The following is a 16,501-nucleotide window of genomic DNA, read 5'->3' on the forward strand; positions in this document are numbered from 1 at the left end:
TCAAGAAGAGAAATAAAGAAAGAATTTAAATACTTTTTAGAATTTAATGAAAATGAAGGCACATCATTTCCAAACTTATGAGACACAATGAGCAGTGCGAGGAGGAAAACTCATAACTCTAAGTGCCTCCAAAAGAAACTGAAGAGAGCTTACATTACCAACTTGACAGCACATCTGAAAACCCTAGAACAAAAAGGAGCAAATATACTCAAGAGGAGTAGATGCAAAGAAATAATCAAATTCAGGGCTGAAATCAATGAATTAGAAACAAAAAGAACTGTACAAAGGATTTACTCTCTGGTGACTCTCTAAGGTGGGTCCACTCAGGAGTGCACAAACCAGAGAAGCAGCAGAGAAACTGGGACAGGGTCCTATGGGCCTACATCTGCACCCAAGAGGTGGGGCTGTTCCACAACCCTCTGTGCACTGGTCTTGCCAGGGGAGAGCTTGTGTTCAGGGATTCTGGACACAGGCTTACAGATTCACAGGAGGAACAAGCTCCTACCAGAGACAGCAAGAACATCTAACACCAGAGATTACCAGATGGTGTAAGGCAAATATAAGAATCTTACCAACAGAAACCAAAACTACCTGGAATCATCAGAACCCAAACGTTTCACCACAGAAAGTCCTGGATACCTCAACACACCGAAAAAGCAAGATTTGTATTTAAAATCATATCACATGATGCTGGTAGAGGATTTTAAGAAGGACATAAATAACTCCCTTAAAGAAATAAAGGAGAACACAGCTAAACAGGTAGAAGCCCTTAAAGAGGAAACACAAAAATGTCTTAAAGAATTACAGGAAAACACAACCAAACAGGTAAGGCAATTGAACAAAACCTTCTAGGATCTAAAAATGGAAGTAGAAACAATGAAGTAATCACGGAAGGAGACAACTCTGGAGATAGAAAACCTGGGAAAGAATTCAGGAGCCATAGAAGCAAGCATCACCAACAGAACACAAGAGATAAAAGAGAGAATCTCAAGTGCATTTTTCTATTTTCCATAGAAAAATGACACAACAATCAAAGAAAATGCAAAATGCAAAAAGCTCCTAACCCCAAACATCCAGGAAATCCAGGACACAATGAAAAGACCAAACCTAATGATAAGAAGAGAGTGAAGATTCCCAACTTAAAGAGCCAGCAAATATCTTCNACAAAATTATAGAAGAAATCTTCCCTAACCTAAAGAAAGAGATGCCCATTAACATACAAGAAGCCTACAGAACACCAAATACTTTGGACCAGAAAAGATAGTCCTCCTGCCACATAATAATCAAAACACTAAATGCACAAAACAAAGAAAGAATATTAAAAGCAATAAGGGAAAAAGTGAAGTAACATATCAAGGCAGACCTATTATTAGAATTACACAAGACTTCTCACCAGAGACTATGAAAGCTAGAAAATCCTGGGCAGATGTTTTACAGACCTTAAGAGAACACAAATGCCAGCTCAGGCTACTATAAAAAGACATAGACTAAGAGATTGGTTACATAAACAGGACCCAACATTTTGCTGCTTACAGGAAACCCACCTCAGGGAAAAAGACAGACACTACCTCAGAGTGAAAGGCTGGAAACCAATTTTCTGAGCAAATGGTTCCAGGAAACAAGCTGGAGTGGCCATTCTAATAACCAATAAAATCGACATTCAACCAGAATTTATTAAAAAAAAAAGACAAGGACAGATACTTCATACTCATCAAAGGTAAAATCTACCAGTATGAATTCTCAATTCTGAACATCTATGCTCCAAATGCAAGGGCATTCATATTCATAAAAGAAACTTTACTATAGCTCAAAGCACACATTGCACCACACACAATAATAGTGGGGGACTTCAACAAATGAAAGACTTTTAGAGATTAATGAAAATGGAGCCATAACATACTGAAACATATGAGACATAATGAAAACAGTCCTAAAAGGAAAACTCTTAGCTCTGAGTGCCTCCAAAAATAAACTGCAGAGAGCATACACTAGCAGCCTGACAGCACACCTGAAAGCACCAGATCAGAAGGAAGCAAATACACCCAAGAGGAGTAGACTGCAGGAAATAATCAAACTCAGGGCTGAAATAAACCAAGTGGAAACAAAAAGAACTATACAAAGAATCAACAAAAGCAGGATTAGATTCTTGGAGAAAATCAACAAAATAGGTAAACCCTTAGCCAGACTAACTAGAGGGCACAGAGACAGTATCCTAATTAACAAAATCAGAAATGAAAAGGGAGATATAACAACAGAAACTGAAGAAATCCAAAAGAATCATCAGATCCTACTACAAATGGCTATACTCAACACAACTGGAAAACCTGGATGAAATGGACAATTTTCTAGACATATACCAGGTACCAAAGTTAAATCAGGATGAGATTAATGATCTAAACAGTCCCATAATCCCTAAAGAAATAGAAGCAGTCATTAAAAGTCTCCAGCTAAAAAAATGTCCAGGACCAGATGAGTTTAGTGTAGAGTTCTATCAGACCTTCAAACAAGACTTAATACCTATATTCCTCAAACCATTCCACAAAATTGAAACAGAAGATACTCTACCCAATTCTTTCTATGAAGCCATAATTACTCTGATGCCTAAAACAAACAAAGATCCAACAAAGAAAGAAAACTTCAGTCCGATTTCCCTTATGAATATCGATGCAAAAATACTCAATAAAATTATCACAAACCGAATCCAAGAACACATCAGAACGATCATCCATCATGAGCAAGTAGGCTTCATTCTAGGGATGCAGGGATTGCTCACCATACAGAAATCCATCAACGTAATCCACTATATAAACAAACTCAAAGAAAAAAAACCACATGATGCTGAGAAAGCATTTGACAAAAGTCAACACCCATTCATAATAAATGTCTTGGAAAGATCAGGAATTCAAGGCCCATACCTAAACATAGTAAAAAGTAATATACAGCAAACCAGTAGCCAAAATCAAACTAAATGGAGAGAAACTTGAAGAATTCCCACTAAAATCAGGGACTAGACAAAGCTGCCCACTCTCTTCATACCTATACAGTATAGTACTCGAAGTCCTACCCAGAGAAATTAGACAACAAAAGGAGGTCAAAGGGATACAAATTGGAAAGGAAGAAGTCAAAATATCACTATTTGCAGATGAGATGATAGTACACATAAGCAAACCCAAAAATTCCACCAGAGAACTCCTTAACCTGATAAACAACTTCAGTACAGTAGCTGGATATAAAATTAACTCAAACAAATCAGTGGCCTTTTTCTACACAAAGGATAATCAGGCTGAGAAAGAAATTAGGGAAATAACACCCTTCACAATAGTCACACAAAATATAAAATACCTTGGTGTGACTCTAACTAAGCAGTGAAAGATCTGTATGGTAAGAACTTCAAGTCTCTGAAGAAAGAAATCGAAGACCTCAGAAGATGTTAAGATCTCTGATGTTCGTGGATTGGCAGGATTAATATAATAAAAATGGTCATCTCGCTAAAAGCAATCTACAGATTCAATGCAATTCCTATCAAAATTCCAACTCAATTCTTCACAGAGTTAGAAAGGGCAATTTGAAAATTCATCTGGAATGAGAAAAAATTTAGGATAGCAAAAACTATTCTCAACAATAAAAGAACTTCTGGTGGAATCACCATCCCTGACCTCAAGCTGTACTACAGAGCAATTGTAATAAAAACTGCATGGTATTGGTACAGTGACAGACAGGTAGATCAGTGGAGTAGAATTGAAGACAGAAAAATGAAACCACACACCCATGGTCACTTGATCTTTGAAAAAGGGGCTAAAACCAAGGAGTTGAAAAAAAAGACACCATTTCCAATAAATGGTGCTGATTCAACTGGTAGTCAGCTTGTAGAATAATGCAAATCTATCCATTCTTATCTCCTTGTAAAAAGCTCAAGTCCAAGTAGCTAAAGGACCTCGACATAAAGCCTGATACACTGAATCTAATAGAAGAGAAAATGGGGAAGAGCCTTGAATACATGAGCACAGAGGAAATTTTCCTGAACAGAACACCCATGGCTTATGCTCTAAGATCAAGAATTGACAAATGAGACCTCATAAAATTTCAAAGTTTCTGTAAGGGAGAGGATACTGTCAATAGAACAAAATGGCAGCCAACAGATTGGGAAAAGAACTTTACCAATCCTACATCCAATAGAAGGCTGATATCCAATATATACAAAGAACTCAAGAAATTAGACTCCGGACAATCAAATAACCCTATTAACAAATGGGGCACAGAGCTAAGCAAAGAATTCTCGACTGAGGAAGCTAAATGGTCAGGAAGCACCTAAGGAAATGTTCAACAACCTTAGTCATCAGGAAAATGCAAATCAAAACAACCCTTACATTCCACCTCACACCAGTCAGAATGGCTAAGATCAAAAACTCAGGTGACAACTGATGCTGGCGAGGATGTGGAGAAAGAGGAACACTCCTCCATTGTTAGAGATTGCAAGCTAGTACAACCACTCTGGAAATCAGTCTCATGGTCCCTCAGAAAATTGGACATAGTATTACCTGAAGACCCAGCTACACCACTCCTAGGCATAGACCCATAAAGTTGCTCCAACATATTACAAGGACATTTGCTACTCTATGTTCATAGCTGCCTTATTTATAATAGCCAGAAGATGGAAACAAAACCAGATGTCCTTCATCAGAGGAATGGATACAGAAAATGTGGTACATTTACAAAATGGATTACTACTCAGCTATTAAAAATGATGAATTCATGAAATTCTTAGGCAAATGGTTGGAACTAGAAAATANNATCCTGAGTGAGGTAACCCAGTAACAAAAGAACACACATGGTATGTACTCACAGATAAGTGGATATGAGCCCAAAAGATAGGAAACTGAAGATACAATTCACAGACCACATGAAGCTCAAGAAGAAGAAAACCAAAGTGTGGGTGCTCCAGTCCTTCGTAGAAGGGGTAACAAATACTCACAGGAGCAAATACAGAGACAAAGTATAGGGCAGAGACTGAAGGAAATGTCATTCATAAACTGCCCCACCTGGAGATCCATCTAATATACAGTCACCAAATGCAGACACTATTGTGGATGCCAAGAAGTGCATGCTGGCAGGAGCCTGATACAGCTGTCTCCCGAGAGTCTCTGCTAGAGCCTGCCAAATACAGAGGAGGATGCTCACAGCCAACCATTGGACTGGTCACGTGGTTCACAATGGAGGCGTTAGAGAAGGGAATAAAAGATCTGAGGGGTTTGCAACCCCATAGGAAGAACAATATTATCAACCACTGAGAGCTCCCAGGGTCTAAATCACCAACCAAAGAGTACACTTTGAGGGACCCAAGTATCCAGCTGTATATGTAGCAGAGGGTGGCCTTGATGGGCATCAATAGGGGAAAAAGCCCTCAGTCTTTTGAGATCCCAATGTCCCAGTGTAGGGGAATGCCAGAGCAGGGAGGCAGGAGTGGGTGGTTTGGTGGGGGCACACCCTCACAGAAGCAGGAGGAGGGGAGATGGGATAGGAGGTTTCTGGGGGAAATTCACAAAGGGGGATAACACTTGAAATGCAAATAAATAAAATATCCAATAAAAAAATCACATCTCATGATGATGATAGGGGACTTTAAGAAGGATATAAATATATTCCTTAAAGAACTACAGAATACAGGTAAACAGCTAGAATCCCTTTAAAAAGAAAAACATACCTTAAAGATTTAGAGGAAAACACAACCAAACAGGTAAGGCAATTGAACAAAACCTTCCAGGGTCTAAAAATGGAAGTAGAAACAATAAAGAAATCACAAAGCAAGACTACCCTGGAGATAGAAAACATAGGAAAGTGATCAGGAGTCATAGATGCAAGCATCACCAGCAAAATACAAGAGTTAGAAGAGAGAATCTCAGGTGCAGAAGATGCCATAGAAAACACTGACACAACAGTCAAAGAAAATGCAAAAGGCAAAAAGCTCCTAACCCCAAACATCCCAGAAATCCAAGACACAATGAAAAAAACAAACCTAAGAATAAGAGGTATAGAAGAGAGTGAAGAATCCCAACTTAAAGAGCCAGTAAATATCTTCAACAAAGTGATAAAAGAAAACCTCCCTAACCTAAAGAAAGAGATGCCCATGAACATAGAAGAGGCCTACAGAACTCCAAATAGACTGGACCAGAAAAGAAATTACTCCAGTCACATAATAGTCAAAACACCAAATGCACAAAACAAGGAAAGAATATTAAAAACAATAAGGGAAAAGGGTGAAGTAACATATAAAGGCAGACCTACTAGAATTACACAAGACTTCTCACCAGAGACTATGAAAGCTAGAAGATCCTGGGCAAATGTTTTACAGACCCTAAGAGAACACAAATGCCAGCCCAGGCTACTATACCCAGCAAAACTCTAAACTACCATTGATGGAGAAATCAAGATACTCCATGACAAGAACAAATTTACACAATATCTTTCCTAATATCTAGCACTTCAATGGATAATAGGTGGAAAACACAAACACAAGAAGGGAAACAACACTCTAGAAAAAGCAAGAAATTAATCTTCTTTCAAAAAACCCAAAAGAAGATATCCACAAAAACATGAAAATATCATCAATAATAATAGGAAGCAATAATCACTATTCCTTAATATCTCTTAATATCAATGGACTCAATAAAAAGACATGGAAAATGGACTGGATGAGTAAACAGGACCCAGAATGTTGCTGCCTACAGGATACATACCTCAATGTCAAAGACAGATACTACCTCAGAGTAAAGGGCTGGAAAACAATTTTCCAAGCAAATGGTCCGAGGGAACAAGCTGGAGTAGCCTTTCTAATATTTAATAAAATCAACTTTCAACCAAAAGTTATCAAAAATGATAAGGAAGGACACTTCATATTCATCAAAGGAAAAAATCAACCAAGAAGAACTCTCAGTTCGGAACATGTATGCTGCAAATGCAAAGGCACCCACATTCATAAAAGAAACTTTACTAAAACTCAAAGTTCACATTGCACATCACAAAATAACTGTGGAAGACTTCAGCACCCCACTGTCATCAATGGACAGATCATGGAAAAAAACTAAACAGAGACACATTGAAACTAACAGAAGTTATAGACCAAATGAATTTAACAGATTTCTATAGAACATTTCACCCTAAAACAAAAGAATATACCTTCTCAGCACCTCATTGTATGTTCTCCAAAATAGATCAGATAATTAGTCACAAAAGAGGCCTCAACAGATACAAGAAAAATAAAATAATCCAATGCACCCTGTCAGATCACCATGGACTAAGGCTAGTCTTCAATAGCAACAAATACAACAGAAAACCCACATATACATGGAAGATGAACAACGATCTACTCAATGATAACTTGGTCAAGGAAGAAATAAAGACTTTTTAGAATTTAATGAAAATGAAGGAACAGCATGCCCAAACTTGTGGGACAGAATGAAAGCAGGGCTAACAGGAAAACTCTGCTCTGGGTGCCTCCAAAAAGAAACTGGATAAAGCATACATTAGCAGCTTGACAGCACACCTGAAAGCTCTAGGAAAAAAAGAAGCAAATACACACAAGAGGAGTAGACCACAGGTAATATTCAAACTCAGAGCTGAAATCAATCAAGTAGAAACAAAAAAAATCTATACAAAGAAGCAATAAAACCAGGACCTGGTTCTTTGAGAAAATCAACAAGATAGATGAATCCTTAGCCAGGCTAACCAGAGGGCACAGAGACAGTATCCAAATTAACAAACTCAGAAATGAAAAGGGAGACATAACAACAGAAAATGAGGAAATTCAAAAAAATCATCAGATCCTACTACAAAAACCTATATTCAACAAAACTGGAAAATCTAAATGAAAGGAATGATTTTTCTAAACAGATACAAAATATCTAAGTTAAATCAGAATCAGACAAACCATCTATACAGTACCATAGCCCCTAAAGTAATAGAAGCAGTCATTAAAAGCCTACCAACCAAAAAAGCCCAGGACCAGATAGATTTAGTGCAGAAATCTGTCAGACCATCAAAGACCTAATACCAATACTCTTCAAACTATTCCACAAAATAGAAACAGAAGGAATACTACCCAGTTCATTCTAGGAAGTCACAGTTACACTGTGTATTCTCTCTTGTCTAATCAAGGAACCTGTCACAATTTCCTTTCATAGAGGACTTTATAAGAGTTTTTTTCTACTTCTATCACATTTAATGTTCCAAATAGATTTTAAAAACTGGTTGAGTGCATATTATTTTTAGCTTCAGAAGATATCATGTATATTTAAGAGGCATTTAACTTTTATTATTTTGATGATTTAAAAAAGTCAATACTGAGTTGTGTATTTTAAAATAAATTTTATTAGTTTAATAAATAAAAATTTAAAAAAAGAAAGAACATTTGCTCTTCTTCGCCTGCTTACATTTACTTGCCAGCACATATGTTGGAATTTACTTCTGTAGAAGACCAGCTGAAATAAGTACCCTTTTGGGGACTGAGCAAATACTAGATTCTTGCATTTCCCATTCACAACTGACCATTGTTGGAGTAGTTAGACTACAGGCTGTAAATCAACACAATAAATTCTGTCAATATAGAGAGACATTCCAAAAGTTCTGTGACTCTAAAGAACCCTAAGACAATAGTCATGTGTCAAACATTACTGTTGTAATAACAAAGATCAGAGAATCAACTGCTAGTCAACTCTATGACAGAAAACTGACAAAGCCAGGCAAATATAATAACAGGGGAGAAAACTATATACCCATTTATCTTACCAGCAATTATTTAAAACACCTCAACAAAATACTTGAAAACAAACACCAATAAAAAAATGAGATTATATTCCACAGCTGTAAAGGATTTATGCAGGAACATATTGGCTCAACATACAACAATAAATAATTAAATATGCCTCGTGGATCAATGTCACAATTGTCTCAATGCACAAAAGCATTTCAGAAAATCTGATAATTAGAAGAGGAAAACACAAAACTTCTGTATGTATAGATGGTGTGGCCTTTCATGTATAAATTCTAAATAATATGCAAAATGCTAACATTAATGAACAAATTCAGCAAGTGTGTACAATATAAGATCATTACCCAAAGATTAACCACCTCTTCATGTTAGCATTGGACAAAGTGGACATGAGGGAAAATTCCCTTGGAATCAAAAGGCACAGGAAGCTTAGAAAGGAAGCAAACAAGTGTGTAGACAAATTTCATCCCGAACACTAGACAACGCTGAAGGAAATTACAGAAGACCTATCTAAGGAGGAAGTGTGTGTGTGATTGAGGACTGGATATTAGAGATAACCCTCAAACTAGTTTACAACTTAATGGAATTCTTATCAAAATACTAGTTTGCCTTTTCCCCAGAAATTGCCAAACATCTCTAAATTTTTCATTTGAAAATCCAAGTACTACTGAACAGTCAAAGAAAGAAAGAAAGAAAGAAAGAAAGAAAGAGGGGGAGGGAGAGAGGGGGAGGGAGGGAGGGAGGGAGGGAAGGAGGGAGGGAGGGAGAGAAAAAGGAAGGGGAAGGGGGAAGGGGAAGAAGGGGAAGAAGGGGAAGGAAGAGGAAGGGGAAGGGGAAGAAGAAGGGGAAGGGAAAGGGAAGGTGAAGAAGAAGGGGAAGGAGGAGAAGAAGGGAAAGGGAAAAGAAAAGGAAGAAAGAGAGAAAAAGGGACAAGTTTTTAAAAATCATGTTTCCTGATTTTGGAGAAATGTTCTAAACTGAAAATAAATTCTTTGGTTGATTTCTCTGCATTAAATTCAGAGATACTATTTTCTATTTAAATACAGGAAAAACTTGTTAGTTGTCTGAGATTGATTCAAAAATTCATAATGTCAAACTGTCTCCAACTGCTTTAGAATTAGAAGGCTGTCCAATATTAAATTTTGGTGTGCACCTTTTGGTTTGTAGCTATTTCACTCAGGAGGTCAGCTGATGGATCTGATCTAGTCATCTGCATCTGCACATTGGAGTTTTCCAAAAGGCAATTCCCTCTGTAATAGTTTATATTAATGACACAAACTGATGATATTAATCACGCAGCTTTGTTCTTTTTGGCACTATGAGAAAGCACTTTTAGAAACAGAATTTCCTGGTTTCTTTTTATCTTATTCAAATTTTAAAAGTATATGTGGGAAGACAAGCTGTCTTCTACTTTGTGTACATGATTCTTCTTATATACAGTAGTAGATGACCTTACCAAATTATGCAGTATAAGGCTATAACAATGTTGCCAAAGAAAAAAGTATATACACTTTCAACTTGCCATTAATCTGGACATTAAAACTATGTTTTGACATTAAAGGGTTGTTTGCCTTAAAACTGGAATTGTATCAATTATCCCAAAAGGACACAGGGTGGCGCTGCAGACTTAAGATTGTGATTAAAAATCACTAAAATACCCGGAATCGCTGTTGCAATATAGAACAAAAGAGGCAGACAAGAGCTTTGCAAGCACTATGGAGCTATAGAGTTTGGGGCAAGAATATAATGGATTAATATGAGATTTTGAACAACACTGTGAAGATTCCTCCAAAGAGGAAATCAGAATTCAGTGTTTCAAAGTATTTGGAGACTGCTACAGGATTGGATGCAAGCATGCACTTCCTCATCATGGAGAAGCTAGGGAGAATTCACCTAAACAGGCAAGTAATGACGGTTATTTTTATGATGGTTTTGGTTCAGGTTTGCAGTGAGCCAACAATTCGATACTCTATCTTAGATGAATCAGAAAGTGGCTCCTTTGTAGCCCATTTGACCAAGGATCTGGGACTGGGAGCTGGGGAGCTGGCTAGCAGGTCTGCACGGGTGGTGTCTGATGATTACAAGCAGAGATTGCTGCTGGATCCTGAGACTGGAGATTTGCTTCTGAGGGAGAAAGTAGACCGGGAGGAGCTGTGTAGCTCTGTGGATCCTTGTGTGCTGAGTTTCCAGGTGTCTCTTGAAAAGCCAGTGCAATATTTTCAAGGAGAATTATTGATCCAGGACATAAACGATCATGCTCCAGAATTCCCAGATCAAGAACTGCTCTTGAAAATACCAGAAAACAGCCAGCCAGGCATGCGATTTTCACTGAAATTAGCCCAGGATTTGGATGTGGGCAGCAATGGGCTTCAACAATACACAGTCAGCCCCAACTCTCATTTTCATGTCCTCACTCGAAATAATAGTAAAGGCAAAAAATACCCAGAGTTGGTGCAGGACAGAGCCCTGGACAGAGAGGAGCAGGCAGAGCTGAGCTTAACCCTCACAGCTCTGGATGGAGGGTCTCCACCAAGGACAGGAACAGCTCTGATTCGAATCCTTATCATGGACATCAATGACAATGCTCCTGAGTTTGTGAACAGCCCCTATGAGGTGCAGATCCTAGAGAGCAGTCCCCCAGACTCCCCAATCCTGACTGTCTTAGCACGGGATGCAGATGCTGGCAACTTTGGGAGAGTATCCTATGGCTTCTTCCAAGCATCAGATGAAATCCAACAAACATTCTCAATAAATGCAACCACTGGAGACATGCGATTGAAAAAGAAATTGGATTTTGAAAAAATTAAATTTTACCATTTGGAAATCGAGGCCATAGATGGAGGTGGGCTTTCTGGAAAAGGCTCTGTAACGATAGAGGTTGTGGATGTGAATGATAATGTCCCAGAGCTGACCATGTCTTCACTGACCAGCTCAGTCCCAGAAAACGCTCCTGAGACGATCATAAGCATCTTCAGAGTTGGAGACAGGGATTCCGGAGAGAATGGAAAGGTGGTTTGTTCTATTCCAGAAAACATGCCATTCATTCTAAAATCCACCTTCAAGAACTTCTACACTCTGGTGACAGAGATCCCTCTGGATAGAGAAAGCAGAGCTCAGTACAATATCACCATCATGGTCTCTGACATGGGCACACCCAGGCTCACAACATGGCACACCATAACGGTCCAGGTGACCGACATCAACGACAACACCCCCACCTTCACCCAAACATCCTACACCATGTTTGTTCGCGAAAACAATAGCCCCGCCCTGCACATAGGCACCATCAGTGCTACAGACTCAGACTCAGGCTCCAATGCCCACATCACCTATTCACTGCTGCTGCCCCATGATCCGGAACTGGCCCTCTCTTCGTTAATCTCCATTAACGCTGACAATGGGCAACTGTTTGCACTCAGGGCGCTGGACTATGAGGCCCTGCAGGTCTTCGAGTTCCACGTGGGCGCCACAGATGGAGGCTCACCTGCGCTCAGCAGCCAGGCTCTGGTGCGCGTGGTGGTGCTGGATGACAATGACAATGTGCCCTTCGTGCTCTACCCGCTGCAGAATGCCTCTGCTCCCTGCACTGAGCTGCTGCCTAGAGCTGCGGAGCCAGGCTACCTGGTCACCAAGGTGGTGGCAGTGGACCGCGACTCTGGCCAGAATGCCTGGCTATCCTTCCAGTTGCTCAAGGCCACGGAACCGGGGCTGTTCAGCGTGTGGGCGCACAATGGAGAGGTGCGCACCACCAGGTTGTTGAGTGAGCGTGATGTGCCCAAGCACAGGCTGCTGCTGGTGGTCAAGGACAATGGAGATCCTCAGCGCTCTGCCAGTGTCACTCTACAGGTGCTGCTGGTAGATGGCTTCTCACAACCCTACCTACCTCTTCCAGAGGTAGCTCAGGATGCTGCTCATGAAGATGAGGATGTGCTTACATTGTACCTGGTCATTGCCTTGGCCTCTGTGTCTTCTCTCTTCCTCCTGTCTGTGCTGCTGTTTGTGGGGGTGAGGCTGTGCAGGAGGGCTAGAGAGGTCTCTCTGGGTGGCTGCTCTATGCCTGGTGAACACTTTCCTGGCCACTTGGTGGATGTCAGTGGAGCAGGGACCCTGTCCCAAAGCTACCAGTATGAGGTGTGTCTGAGGGGCGACTCTGGGACTGGTGAGTTCAAGTTCCTGAAACCCATGATTCCCAATGCTGGGATAGAAATTATGGAAAGTCCCCACTGCAGGGATAGCTTTGTATTCAACTAAGTAATGAATCTTAAGAATTAATACACTTTATATAGGTAAGTGTAATATTAACTAGCTTTAGAAGAAACTACCTTGTGCATGTCTCCAACAGGTCTTGTTTTTCCTATTCATATTACATTGTCATTATCCCACACATTAAATATGGGTTTTCTACATATTCAGTGTCTTTGGTGACTAATAATCTCAGACTGCAAGTAACTCAAGTAGCATAGAATTTCCTCAAATGATTTAATGCTCATAAGAAAATTTGAATTTCTGTATAATTATGACACCTGTTCTAACTATATCTTTTATATTTTTAAGATCAGAATGCTTAGAATTTTATTTGGTCTTAGAATACTTATTTTTTCCCAAATCATTTCAAGATTCACTTCATTAGAACACTCAATTGTGACACTTGTCATGAGCATCATAAATGTTTGTCATTCCTTTCATGAAATAAAGTTGTTAATCCATTGATAAGCATGATTTTTTAAAAGAAAAAAGCAAAATTCAAATCCAAGCATTCTGAGATAATGAAGCACCAGATTTATCCTTTCTTATCTCACACTTGGCAGAAGCTAAAGCATAAAGTTATGCTGCATCTTACTGTAGCTTGCACTGTCTTCCAATAGGAGAAACTTATTCTGCATTCTGACAGTCTTGTTCAGAGCTTATTATTGTGACATAATATACTTGTGTTTTGTCATTTGGTAGCTATGAGTTCTTTTTAAAATCAACAATAGAATCCCCTTTACTATTTTCATTTATTCTTTTATATTTAATGTGACTTCAGTTATTTTTAACTTAAATTCTCAATCAAATGAATCTGCCATTCTGTTGGGAACTAAAAAGGGGGGCCCAGGGAAGAGGGGGGAGGAAAGAGACCCACACCTCACCAGAGTTCCACCTATTCTCTGGTCTGTCAGGCATGGGAGGGATGCCATACACCTCTACTCATCCCTGGGAGGGCATTCCTCTATCCCACTCTTCAGAGGGTGGCCAAGGGGCAGCCCTACTTGGGATTCCCGGAGCTAACTTGCTAAAGCCACTGGGGTTATGGGATAAGGGAAGAGGTTCCCAACACCAGCGAGAGTGAGTGCAGTGAATCTTGACTAGAGCACAGCAAGGCCTTCTAATGGGAGAAAACCTGTCCCATCCTCCAAGCGCAGTGGGCCTCGATGAGCAGAGACATTCTATGGTTTAAGAGCTTTATTATAGAAATGCAGGGGGAAAGAGAGGAGAGAGGAGAGAGACAGGGAGAGAGAGAGAGAGAGGGAGAGAGAGAGAGAGAGAGAGAGAGAGAGAGAGAGAGAGAGAGAAGAGAGGAGAGAAGACAAAGAGAGAGGAGAGAGGAGAGAAGACAGAGAGGAGAGAGGGGCTAAGAGGGAGGGGTAAGACAGAAACAAGTAAGAGAGACAAGAGAGTGAGGTGGGGCTGAACAGCCCTTTTATGGTCTTTACTGTTGCTAGGTAACTGGGGAGGAGTTTAGCCTGAAGGTCAGAAGCTTGGGCCATTGTTACGTTACTGACCATGCTTCTCTTGTGGGGGCTGGTGGGGGGAGGCCGGTAACTTAATCAGGAGCCAGAGTTCCAGGAGCATGAGGGAATGCCTACTGTGTCATGAAAGTGAATTATCACCACCAGGGTTCAGACTCTACTGGAGACCAGCCTGTAGCCTAATGCCCCACACCATTCTAGAAAATAAATATTGGTTTGCTCATGATTTAACATTTATTGTGCATTTATTGTGTTATAATTGTTTTATGCTATGTTCAGTGGATCTAGTACACACATTGTATGATTTTACCTAACTATATTATGTCAATGTGACTATAAAACAGTGAAGTTTAGACAAAGAAATGAGGAGTTAAAAACACTTTCTTCCTATAGTTGAATATGATGGCACATGCTCTTAATTCCCAAGAACCTGGCAGATCTTTAAGTTCAAAGCCTGTCTGGTCTTCAATAATAAGCTCCAGGCCAGCCAATGTTATATAACTAGACCATGTCTCTAAATGTAATCCGATACTGGAGTTTATGTTGCCTTACTCCACAGAAGCCAAGGTGTAGTGTCAGAAGTGGAATGTTTACATCACTTTATTTAGAGAGCTGCCAATCTGAGAAGGCAGCAAGTCAATACCCTAAAATCACCTTATGTATCCCTTCCAGTTAGCAGATTACACAGGGGGAAGGTGAGTGTGAAGCAACCAGTCATTCATAATTTAGTCTCTGGACAGGCGGTCAGTCGCGTTCTTTTAGAGTTGTGATATCTTTGTTTCTCTCATTATCACCTGACCTCTTCCCTCATTCTGTGGATACCAAGTACAGCATCTTCTGACAGGTTTATTTATACTTGCTGGATTTATCCTGAAACTCTTTCAGGGGCTTCTAGACAGGTATGGTGTGGTAACACTGAACAGACAAGTTAATCATGTAAACATGCCAAGCTGCTCATAATATGAGTTACATAATCCTTCTTACAAGGAGTACACATAGACTACATATGAGAATGCTCCTATCGTTCTTCTCTGCTTTCTGTTGCTTGAAGTTTACATGAAGGATCTGGTAAGAGAAAACAATCATAAAAGCAGGTGAAAGGTCAGAAACCATTACTGTTTAGCCACAGAGATCATGCTGTGTGATAAGTGGGTGGGCTTAAATCACTGATAATAAAATCCCCTGGAAATGAGCAACAAGTCCTATTGTCAACAGGTTGTTTGCTCACAGAGACAGAGTAAATAGGGAAACTTAAGTATATTGAAGATTGAAGTCTAGTTCCTTCTCTCAGGACATGTACTCAGGGAGAACATGCACAGTTAAATCAAGTGAAAATTTCTGGTTTCCTTGGAGGCTCAGTTATGCCATGTGATGTTTGTCTAGAAACTGTCTTTAGAGGATGTTTTTCCTAAAGCAGACATATCAGAGGATGTTTTGCTGGGAACAAACATGTGGTGTTTTTCTGGCAGCGGCCTAGAAAAAGGAGCATGTGATGTTTTTCTAGAGCAGATGCTGGAAAGAACACATGGTATTTGGAAAGGTATGAATATAATCCAACAAACAGTGGGTGATGCTGTGTGGTATTGGTTCACCTTGCCATGCTTTGCTACTTATTGTTGGGCTTTGCTGATCATGGTCTTTACCAACAATGCTGTGTGATATTATTTCACCTTGCCACTCTTTGTTGGTCATCATTTGTTGTGATTTCATAGAGAGAAATACACCACAGAAATTCTGGTGGTGTTCCAGTGTCTTCTTGATGCTTCCATGATCTCAGGGCAATTGGTAGACCCTTGAGGTTTTGTTTGGATCAATTACTGTTACTGATTTCTGAATGGTGTTTGCAAGTGAATCCAGCTACTGCTGCTGATTCCTGTGAATTGAACTGGTGATATCCTGACAAAACAGATTAGATTTATTACAAAGAACTATTTCTAAAAAGGTCCACATACCCCTTTGCTTAACCTTTCCTTTCTACTGCCTCTGGTGGGTGGTGGGCTAAAAGAGA

At 39.7% G+C, this 16,501-nt stretch overlaps 1 protein-coding gene across 1 annotated transcript; it reads left to right on the forward strand.

Annotated features, from left to right (window-relative positions):
- The first annotated feature begins 10,437 nt into the window (after positions 1–10,437).
- Positions 10,438–13,471, forward strand: LOC110333171 (protocadherin beta-4-like). The gene has a single exon (XM_021214687.1). It carries the CDS (start codon positions 10,619–10,621, stop codon positions 13,013–13,015), a length of 2,397 nt encoding a protein of 798 aa, XP_021070346.1. The 5' UTR covers positions 10,438–10,618; the 3' UTR covers positions 13,016–13,471.
- The last annotated feature ends 3,030 nt before the right edge of the window (positions 13,472–16,501 follow it).

This window comes from Mus pahari, chromosome 15 (assembly GCF_900095145.1).
Source record: "Mus pahari chromosome 15, PAHARI_EIJ_v1.1, whole genome shotgun sequence".
Classification (NCBI taxonomy): Eukaryota; Metazoa; Chordata; class Mammalia; order Rodentia; family Muridae; genus Mus; species Mus pahari.